Genomic DNA, 10,564 nt, shown 5'->3' with positions numbered 1-10,564 from the left:
CCTTTGCGCACCGTGAATTACCGCCTTCCTCTTTCTCTCTAAACACCCAGTTTCTCCTATTCGCTGGCTTTCACACTTCCTTTCTGTGACCTTCTTCATCCTTCCATCGCCGTTGACACTGTTAGAATAAATCCGAGGCGCTCCGTCGATCTACCGAGGACCAAACAATCACACTAGCATGGAGACATAACATGATTTATAAGGGCGGGGGTGTCCCCTCCTAACAGGCTTGTCTTTTATGGGGGAGAGGGCCCAAGGACTCTCATAAGTTGGTGTTGCTCTCTAGTTGGGCTTGGTGATGCAGATGGGTCGGAACGCTGGTGTTAGCGGACCCGAGATTGAGTAACAAATGCCATGTCAAGATCCAACTACACCCCCGACCAAACATACTTTCAAGCCTAAAGGTGGTGAGTACTCGTTGGCTCCAATAGCCATTGCCACATCGACCATACTAGCATCAAGATCGCACCTACAATGTCCCCCTCAGTCCTACCGCTCGTCCTCCCATTTTCCTTCCTATCTTGGTCCTTATTGTTAAACCTACTTTTAAGTTAAAGTGTGAAAGATTCTAGAACAAATGAGAAGAGTTTGTGTTTTTATGCATATTGTGCATCGTCAATAATGAAATTAGAATATTAAAGTATGAAAGAGTCTAGAACAAATAAGAAATCTCGTTGTTTTGAGATCTGTGCATATTATGCATGGTCCTTATGACCAGATATGGAATCATCTAGACGGTACATGTGGCAGAATCTAGTGTAGTGAAGAAAGTATCCAACGGCCAATGTTACTCAGATTTGAAACGTCGCAACCACCGGGTCGACTTTATCCAACGGACACTACTGTCATTTGTACACAATATAGTGGTGTACATATAGATATATGATCTGTTATTAAATGAACATCAGTATCAGGTTGGTAACAGACATAGGGCGGGATTGACCCCGAACCTCGTTCACCTCCTCCAAAAAATTGAAAAATCCAAAACAAATAAATAATTATATTTTAAAAAGAATAGATATAATATTAGATTTATGAATTTGAAATAGTCCATTTTGTTTTAAAGTTGTTAATCAATGGTTTATCTTGGGCCCAAGCCAGGGCTCGGGCTTTCGCATAGTCATGTCGGGATTTGGTAACCGGGGCTATTTGGGCTTTTTGCCTTGAAGTTTAAGCTCACCTACATTAATCAGTTGAGCTGATCTTCCAGATGGGTAGCTCCCCCTGCTGGCTTTGTGAAGATTAAAGTCGATGGAGTGGTCTCAAACTTTGCCAATATGGTGCGGTGGGAGTAATGTGCATAAATAGTCAAGGCACATATATGAGTGCATCTGTTTGAGTTTGTCCTGGAATAAACGATTCAGCTGTGCTTGAGTCTCTGGCTTGCCGGGAGGCACTGGCTCTAGCCTTGGACAGGAACGGGTGGTCGTCGGATCTGATTGCAAGGAAGTAGTAACCAATACCAGAGATGGCAATGGTGGGAGGCATGACAATATCATTCGTTAAATCAAGATGATGGTTGAAGATTTGCAGCAATTCTTCTTCATCTTCGAAGGAAGGACATCGAACATTGGGGCACATAGCCAGTGGCGGAGCCAGAACTTTTGTGGAGCCTGGGCAAGTTGAGACTAAGTGTATAATCTTGAAATGAAAAATCGGATATTCCGATACATAACATATAATATATCACCAAACTTCCGAATCACAAATCTGTATTAATAATGAAGTGAAAAAATAACCATAATTTTCACACAAAATTAATTTTTAAAGCAAGCTAATATATCAATATCCGCTTCATAGACCAAATAAAGTTGAGATGACAACAAAAGATACATAACGAACCCGCCATAGACCCAAACTCACCATGTTGCCAACAAAATTAAAGCTATCCATACCATATGTCACCAGATGTGATTGTGCAATTTCTTCCACCACGGCCAAAAGCATCTCTCACTTGTTCATTTTTGCCACAAGAAAAACGTACAATGAGTCTTGCATAGAGGTAAACTCGCCATGTTGTCAAAGTCCTAGAAGGCACTACAATATAAAAAAATCGCAATTAAAATAAATTAAGTTGTGAGATGTGAATATATTCAACATGGAAAGCTTGCAAGAATAGAGGTGGTCAGAAGGAACATACCGACAGTGCACTAAAGGAAATCACGAGGCAAATGCTCCTTCCGAGAGCTCACTGCAGTAAACTTCCAAATTCAGTACGAGGAAATTTAGCCAAATCTGGTTGCATTGAGCCCTTCAATACATATGCTCTTCTCACTTGGTCTTGAATATTAGGAGGATACTCAAAAAATTGTTTCTTATTTCCTGGATCACGCTCAATCTCATTTGGATTAAAGTCATTGGTAATGTTACGAGGTGGTTGTGCCTCCACTCCTATTTGCGGTTGCACATCATTAACATTTCGCATTTTCAATGCTTGCTTGACCTCATATCTGAAATTTAATGATAAAGTTTGTAGTTGTTAAACAAGTAAATAATAAGTGAGCTACAACAAGTAACAAGTTCATAGTATGGAACTACTTGCATCAAAGAAATATTGTATTCTGAGTAAGCAACTAGAAAGTAATAAATACTGCATGAATACAAGTTGCCCTCTTCTTATATACTTCGATTTTCTAGTTTCTAGCAGCCCACAAAGACAATATATCTCTAGTCACGAATTCATAATCGTTCCCAATGAAAAAAAATCCCTACATTTAAGATAGGGTTTAACGAACACGACAAAGTTCTCAAATACAAATCAGATGTACAAAGCAGTTGCTAATTATTTAGTTCCACTACAGATTAATTGACCTGAAAATAAATACTTATACATGAGAAAAGTCATATGAGGATCAATACTTTCGGAGGCCCTAACCTGAAAATAAGCACAGAGTAATCTGTAATCTGTTTTCTTTTCCCTACTTAGAGAAGTTCAGTGATGTGAGCTGGCGCAAGAATCTCTCCTTCCAATTAATTCTGCAAGAACAAATTATTCAGAGACGAGGGACCCCTAGCCAGCTAACCCTAATTCTGATGGAAGATTCTCAGTTTCTTACCGAACGAAGCCGAAGCCAAAGCCGAGTGAGAGGAAGGAGGGGGTTGAGGGACGAGTAGACTTCCTAGTGCGCCTTGCGTCCGTTCGCCGCCGGTCGACGGTCGTGCGTCTAGCCGTCTAGGGCTCTAGCGCCAGCCGCCAGTCCCTGCGCTCGCCGCTTGTGTGGAAACGAAGAGACAAGGAGTTCGAGCGATCGATCCGTGCATCCTATGTATTCCCTCGCGTGTCTCTGTATCCGCACTGCAGATTGCTCTTGGGCCGTGAACATATTGAGAATCCAAGGCCCAGTTGTTTTTTGCCCGGGTAAACAAGCTACTGAACATGTTTAGCGCCTCATTAATCTGGATCGATCGCTGCTATCGAGGACTAGCGAGCCTGGGCAAGTGCCCAGGGTCGCTGGGCGGTGGCTCCGCCACTGCACATAGCCTCGCTAAGTATGCGCTTAGCTTATCGGTAGGGCACCATCTTTGGCTCCTACAGCGGCCCGACATCAATTGTATACTCGAAATTTGAAGTTAATGAATAAAGCACGTGATTAGCCTAAAAAAGTCGAGTTGATCTTCTGTTGCGCCTCTAGATATTTATAATATCTAAATAGTTCATCCTCACTATCTAATTTCTCTTGACATGTAGCCTATCCACCTCAACAGGTTGCCACCTTAGCTTTACCTCTTTTTTCAGTTAAATCGTGTGACTAGATTTTTGTTTAGTGTGTACCCTTTCCTAAAGTGAACAATCATTTGCTCTTGTGCCTTTGTAACTGATGAGCCTATCAATAACCAAGAAAGAGGAACATTAGTTACAATCGGCATCACCCGGACGTGCAGGGCGGGCTTCCACCCCCTATACAGGCATGTAGGCTAGATCACGGTGCTCCTGTATCCCTGTATGCCGCGTAGGGATGGACCAAAAGCTTGTAGCTCGTGAGCTTAATCAGCGCTCAATAGTTTGGCTTGTTATAAGCTCATGGCTCGCTTCTCAATGAATAAAGCCAATCATAAATTTCAGCTCGTTAAGCTTAATGAGCTTAACGAACAAACTAACGAGTTTCAAGAGTAGCTCGTTAAGCTCGTTAGTAACAACACAACATATATTTTCATCATACATGACAAAGTTTCGTAGCACCTCAACACATCTATTCAATCTAATGTACATAGGAAGCAACAAACTAATGCATTTCCTTTTGTAGTCACCATCTTCGTTCTTGAAAACTACATCTATACACTCACATGTATATCGTGATGCATCAAAATCTGTTAACGAGCACTAGCGAGCGCTCACGAGCTACAAACGAACCGAACCGAGCAAGGTTTTCTACTCGTTAGTCTTAACAAGCTTAACGAGCCGAGCCTTAATGAGTACGAGCTTAACAAGCCGAGCAGCTCGTTAATCCACCACCGTGTGAGGTAAGGCAACCCCAACAAATTCTTCGAGGATGTGTGACATATAATGCATGAATGTGCTTCTTCTGTTTTATAATTAGAACTATAAAATTCCCTACCGAGCACATAGATTATTTGCTTTATTTGATCAACAAAATTTTTTTTGTGTACCCCATCTTATATCACTTTAGTAATTGGTTTTAGAATAACAACGATTTGGGTGGGTGAGCTTGCTGTCTTCTGTGCTCATTTTGAAATGCCCCCTAGAAACCTGCATGGGTTGGCTATTTTCTCCTTTATGTTGTCTAGTTTATCCTGGTCTTTAGCCTTTTGCTTTAGAAGTTAGCTCTGATGAAATGCTGCACTGTAGGGCTTAGTTTACAAAGAATTTGAATGGGTTTGTGTTGCAGGATTTTCATTACAAGGTCATGACTCATGGGATCTTATAGAGGATTAGCTTGATCAGTCGTGGGTGTTGCCACGACTGCTACCAAATGGCTATGTCGTGTGAATAGAATAAACTCGGTGGTCCTACTTATGATAATGATTGTATGGAATGTCATTTAGGAGGTAGTTGTTGTTTTATGTACTTCTTCCATTGCGTGCCATTAGCATATCATTCCGTATTTACATTATTTATCATGCATATCCCTTGGGTATGTGTGTGCCTTATTATAGTGTTGTTCCTTTGGCTGCTGCATGTGTCTTCTTTCGGTTTGATATGGTATAAAGTTAGTACAAAGTTGAGTCCCTTATTTTGGGATGAAAGGAGTATGTTCTTACAATGCTGTGTGTCTGATGTGATTATTATTGCATGTACTCCCATGAACACAATACATTCAAGGCTGTTTGCATGATGTCATCATCTCTGAGCTACGGGTGTGATCATAAGCTTTCACAGATAAACTCTGTATACATGAAATAATTTGTTTGTGAAACACAGAGCATTGGCTAGACATGAGACATACATGTTTTGCGTTTAGTCAAAAATAAGATAGTTGTGCATTGTTGAATCTCATGAAATGGTTTCTACTTTAGCTGAGAGACAACATGGTTAACATGTATTTTTAGATTATTTACATTGCATTTGTCTATTAAATCCGGTCTTCTTGTTACAATTTCTGTAGCAATGCGCAGGGTATCATTGAGTTTTATCAGTTAGATAGAGTGGCCGATGTGTAAGCATATTATACGTTGTGGTTGTCTTCCTCTTTTGAAATGTATAGGTGTGCCAAAAATCACTTAATTCACAAGATATATGTAGCAGGATCACTTAATTCACAAGATATATGAGTACTAATTTTAGTACAAGCTGCCTTTACGGGGAAAGGCGAGTGGACACATTGTCGCGAGTACTTGGAGAGAGATCGACGAACGACGACAGCGGAGCGTGGCCGTAAGATACGTGTACTTACGGCACGTTAGGTACGCCAGTCAAGTCCACGGGAGAAGGGCCTAGCTTTTTTTTTTTGTGCATGATCGGAGAAGGGCGTAGCTGGGCAGGTGATTGCATTGAGTACACTCGTCGTTGAACAATCATACATGTACGTAGTACGACCCGATCCAATACAACGCCGCAAGTAGGTACCGTAGGTGACATGCAGGCATGATGCTTGCATGCATGCATGCAACACGAGGGCAAAAGCGGCATTCCGTCCTAAAGCTATCGCACTTGATCTACACAGATAGAGAGAGAGGTGCATGTAGGCCCTACTGCCGGCGATCACATGACAGCATGCAGCGACCTTGCTAGGCTGCTAATCATCACGGTCCACGACCGACAGACCCGAACAAAACCCAGCAACGCCAACATCACGACCACTGCACAGCGACATGGGCATGCATTTGCTACGGCTTGGCTCCATCATAATATACCATTACGGACCAAATGAAATTCTAGCTAAGTCATCACTACGACTCAATCACGGCCCAGCCTCCCAACAATAGCCCTTAATTACATCCCGGTCCCTTGACCCGAAGAATCCATCGACCCCGTTCCAAATCTTGATGCCGACGCTGTCATATCTTGCATGCGTTTGCTCGCTTGCTCCGCAGGCTTCATGGTGCAAAAAGTAACGACTGGTTGATGATGGCGGCATGGAGGGCGGGGGATCATTTGGAGGAGTCGCCGCTGCGGCCGTGGTGGTCGGCGACGAGGGCGTGGATGGCGCCGGAGAGGCCGTTGACGGCGGCCACGAGGCCCGCGAAGCCCTGCCGCCGCACCTCGTTGCGCTCCGCCTCCAGCCGCAGCCGACGCTCCTCCAGCTCCAGCACCTCCCGGTGCCGCCGCTCCCGCCGGTCCTCGCACGCCACCAGCGTGCGCGCCAGCACCGTCGCGCTCCGCACCACGCTCGACCCCAGCCGCTCCGCCCTCCGCCGCCGCTTCGCCTCCGGCTCGTCGCCGTTCCCGCCGACGCCTCCCGACATCCCGCCCAGGCCCAGGCCGTCCGACCCGCTCTCCGACGACCCCGTCATCTCCTCCTCGGCTGCGTAGCGCATTGCGTACACACAACAAAACTTGTTAAACCAAAAAGATCATGATCACTCTGTTAGCTTAGCATCATTGTAACTTGTAAGTAGACATTAGCACCACACTTCAAACCGGATTAACACTAGGCAAACAAAGAACAAAAGAAGCAGCCAAGAACAAAAGTGGAGACGAGAAGAGGAGATTGGAAACGGAAGGCGGGAAAGGTGCTTTCTTTCTCGCATGCTTGCGAGCTCGTCAGTTGCTCCGAGGCTTCAGGCTTTCGCCGAATGGATTTCTCCCAGGCTTTTTAAAGTGTTTGCATGCAAAGATGATACACTAGCAGCAGCAGCAGCATCTCAGGCCTAATCTAACTATAGCTATAGTGGTAGTCTGGTAGATGCCAGAGGCACCGAGCAATACAATACAATACCACTCCTGTACTCTACTGTTACGTGTCAAAGTACTAGTAATATTTCTTGAAGCTAAACCCCTGAAAATAGCTGGATTCTGGGCCAACTTTACTGCCGTGCGTGGACTGCATGCAGCTTTACTCCAGCAGGCACGGCGACCCACATTATTATTACCGCTACCACGGTGCGCCGGCCGGGAGCAAGGGGGAATAACCCACAGTAAAAAGGTTAAAAAGCGATCACGTGACGCCCCGGCGCAACGCATGAGGTAAATAATTACGCCAGCCCTCAATGCAAGTACTCCTAGATTAAGTATCTGCCAGCCCAATCATAACGCGCGGGCCCGCGTGTCAGTTGAAGAACAGTAAACAAATGCATGGATAGATTAAGCTGGTAACGGATGCTTGGGTTAAGTAGGAACGGGCGCGCGCCGGGCATTACCGGAAACGGACGTCGCCGACGGCACCGACGGCTGTGGCGCGGGCGCCGGGAGCTGCAGCAGTGGCGGAGGCTGAGGGTGAAGACGATGATGCTTCTGCTGCTGCTGCTGCTGCTGGTTGAGGAGAGGCTTCGGCGGGGAGGGTGGCGGTGGTGGTGGTGGAGGAGGGGGCGGCAGGGCGAGCGGGGCTGGAGCCGCGGGCGCGATCGCGGCGCCGCCCCGGCGCGCGGCGCGGCGGGAGAGCACGTCGAGGAGCGCGTCGTAGACCTCCGGGGCGAGGTTGGTTGGCAGGTTGCGCTCCTTGCGGTCGTGCCGTTCCATGGTCCAGTAGGACGGGAGCGGCGTCGGCGGCTGTGCCGGGGCGCCGTCCACGGGAGGGGTGGCGGCGATGGAGGCGCGGCGGGCCTCGTAGTCGCGGACCTTCTTGTAGTCGCGGAGGAGGTTGTCCCACTTGTCGTTGCACTGGTTCTGGCTGCGGAGGCAGCCGTTGATCCAGCAGTAGTTCTCGACCCACTTCCAGCGCTGCTCGGCGGAGCGTGGCGTGGGCGGCGAGGACGGCCCCGCCATGGCCACGCCGCCCGCGCCCCCACCGGCCCGGCGGTCGTCGTCGAGGCGCTTGGCGGTGATGAGGATGAGCGTCTCGTGCATCGTCCAGTTGCCCTTGCGGTAGTCCCTGGGCGCGGACGCCGGGGAGGGGGGCGGCGCCGCGGGCGGGTACGCGTGCGGCGGCGGCGTGGAGAGGTGCAGGTGGTGGTGGGGGTGGTGCGGGTGCGCGTGGTAGGCGGCGAGCGGGGACGCCGACGCCGCCGCGGCCGCCGAGGAGGACGGCGAGGGGTCCGACGACGCCGACATGGCGAGCTACAGAGCTACTAGCAGGCTGGGCTGGCGGGCTGGGGCATCGGGACGCGGTGCTGTGGGTGGGTGCGGTGCGGTGCGCGAGCGAGCTGCGAACTGCGTTGCGGTGTGGTATTTACATGGGCACGGCGTTTGGTGCGCGCGGTACGGTACGGGGTCTCGGGGATCGTCTCCCCCACGCCTCGCCGCCGTTTCCCGGATACGGGACGGGGGTTTGGGTCTCCCAGCGAACGTTTCCACGGCCTCTCCGTGGTTTCGCGCGGCGTTATGCGTGGTGCGGGATGCCGTACGCGAACGGGGGGCGTTTTGTGCGTGCGGTTGGGTGTTGGGTGGAGATTGGAGAGGGGGGTGTGTGGTGGCAGGGTTTGGCATGTGAGAACTGAACGCATTTGCTCGCCTCTCCCTCATGTGAGGCGATCAGGGTCTGTGCCAGAGCCTCGCTTACTATTCGCACACTGACTGGCGCCCGTGTACGTCCTTGACCGCTTTCTCGTCTCTTGTTTTTCCGTCTCCCTTGTGTTTTTTTGCTATCGATCAGTTGACTGAAATTGTAATTTGGATCGGTTGATTTTGTACAAAGCCTCTCAACAGAACTTGGGAACGACCTGGAACCGGAAACGATGTGGCAGTGCCGTCACCGGAAACAATTGGTGCTACCGGTGCACCGGATCCCGTTGCACATTCAAAAATATTTAAAAAAATTCGAAAATAATTTAGTGTATTGACACAACATCAATGTATGTTGTCATAAAAATTCAAAACAATGCTCAAGATACAAAAATGATAAAATTGACCTCAATGTGCTAATGGGCCAAAACTGAAGTCCAACTTGTGTTACGTACTATTCAGTGTCAATTTTGTTATTTTTGTATCTCGAGCAATGTTTCAAATATTGAATTAAAATTCTGTGACAACATACATTGATCTTGTGTCAATGCACTAGATTTTTTTTTTGAATTTTTTCGAATATTTTTTAATGTGCAACGGGCGACCGGTGCACCGGTAGCACAAATTGCCCCGGTGCACCAGATACATTCCCGCGGGGGTGGGGGGGGGTGTCGCTTCTGCATGCATCGGTCGCCGTGGGCGTCGTCGGACTAATTTCTCCGCCTATCGCGGTGGGGGCACGTGTATCATTGCCGCTGTCGGTACTGTGAATTCCGATGGCAGAGCTGCTCGTGTGGCAGCGGTAGGAGGTGATCATGTTCTTCCACTCTGGGATGAACACATTCATGAACTCCGAGTTGGGCACGGGGCGGAGGACCCGCCCCTATTCGTTGGTCGTGCTCAATGCCATCCAGTGGATGGATGGACACGGCGGCGGCGGGCGGCGCGTCATTCACAATCGTCGTCGTCAAGCACCACGACTAGTTCCACCTCTTGCTGTCCGCCTACACAGCCCACTCTAGCGACGGGTGCAGCCGCGCCAGCGACATCGTGCATGAGTTCGCCGCCGCGACGCGCGCAAGAGGCGTGTACGTTGGCCTCTACCTCTCAAAGAGGAGGGTCACCAAAGAAAGACTAGCACGAGACGCCGTGATCCGGTCGTCGGAGAAGCTCGGGGCGGCGTGCGGGGTACTACTCGGCGAGGAGACAGAGCGTGGTGTGCGCTCGGGCTCTCGTGCAAAGGACGGCTGGCTGCGAGGGAGTAAACCTGGTCCTTCCACGGGCCGTGCTTGGCAAAGCCCGAAGAAAAAAAATCCCAAGCCTGAGCCCGGCCTAGAGCACATGCGAGTGGCAATTTTTAATTAAATTAACCATATCTGGAATATTATATTAATTTGTTATACATATATTTTGAATCAATATATATTTGACTATTTTGGGCTTTTTCCGGGCTTTCAGGTCTGGCTTCAGGCGAGAAAGTGGACCCTAAGCTCAGTCAGGATGTCAGGTTTCGGGTTCGGGCCTCCGGGTCGGGTTGTCCATGAACAGGTCTAGAGGGGAGCTGAC

The 10,564-nt window shown here is 48.5% G+C and overlaps 1 protein-coding gene across 1 annotated transcript; it reads right to left on the bottom strand.

Annotated features, from left to right (window-relative positions):
• Positions 1-6,281: 6,281 nt before the first annotated feature.
• Positions 6,282-8,902, bottom strand: LOC123190984 (trihelix transcription factor ASR3). Its single transcript, XM_044603718.1, has 2 exons — positions 7,759-8,902; positions 6,282-6,923 (listed from the first exon to the last, which is right to left on the bottom strand). Exons 1-2 carry the CDS (start codon positions 8,606-8,608, stop codon positions 6,550-6,552), a joined length of 1,224 nt encoding a protein of 407 aa, XP_044459653.1. The 5' UTR covers positions 8,609-8,902; the 3' UTR covers positions 6,282-6,549.
• Between the last annotated feature and the right edge of the window lie 1,662 nt (positions 8,903-10,564).

Source organism: Triticum aestivum, chromosome 2A, assembly GCF_018294505.1.
Source record: "Triticum aestivum cultivar Chinese Spring chromosome 2A, IWGSC CS RefSeq v2.1, whole genome shotgun sequence".
Classification (NCBI taxonomy): Eukaryota; Viridiplantae; Streptophyta; class Magnoliopsida; order Poales; family Poaceae; genus Triticum; species Triticum aestivum.
Note: the sequence above shows the minus strand (reverse complement) of the source record. Positions and strands in the feature narration are given on the sequence as shown.

Excerpts from the sequence above, each read along its gene's own strand:
- LOC123190984 (XM_044603718.1), bottom strand. The coding sequence starts at position 8,608 with ATGTCGGCGTCGTCGGACCCCTCGCCGTCCTCCTCGGCGGCCGCGGCG. Across the intron at positions 6,924-7,758 it reads GTCGGCGACGTCCGTTTCCG|CCGAGGAGGAGATGACGGGG; the intron begins GTAATGCCCGGC and ends TGCGCTACGCAG.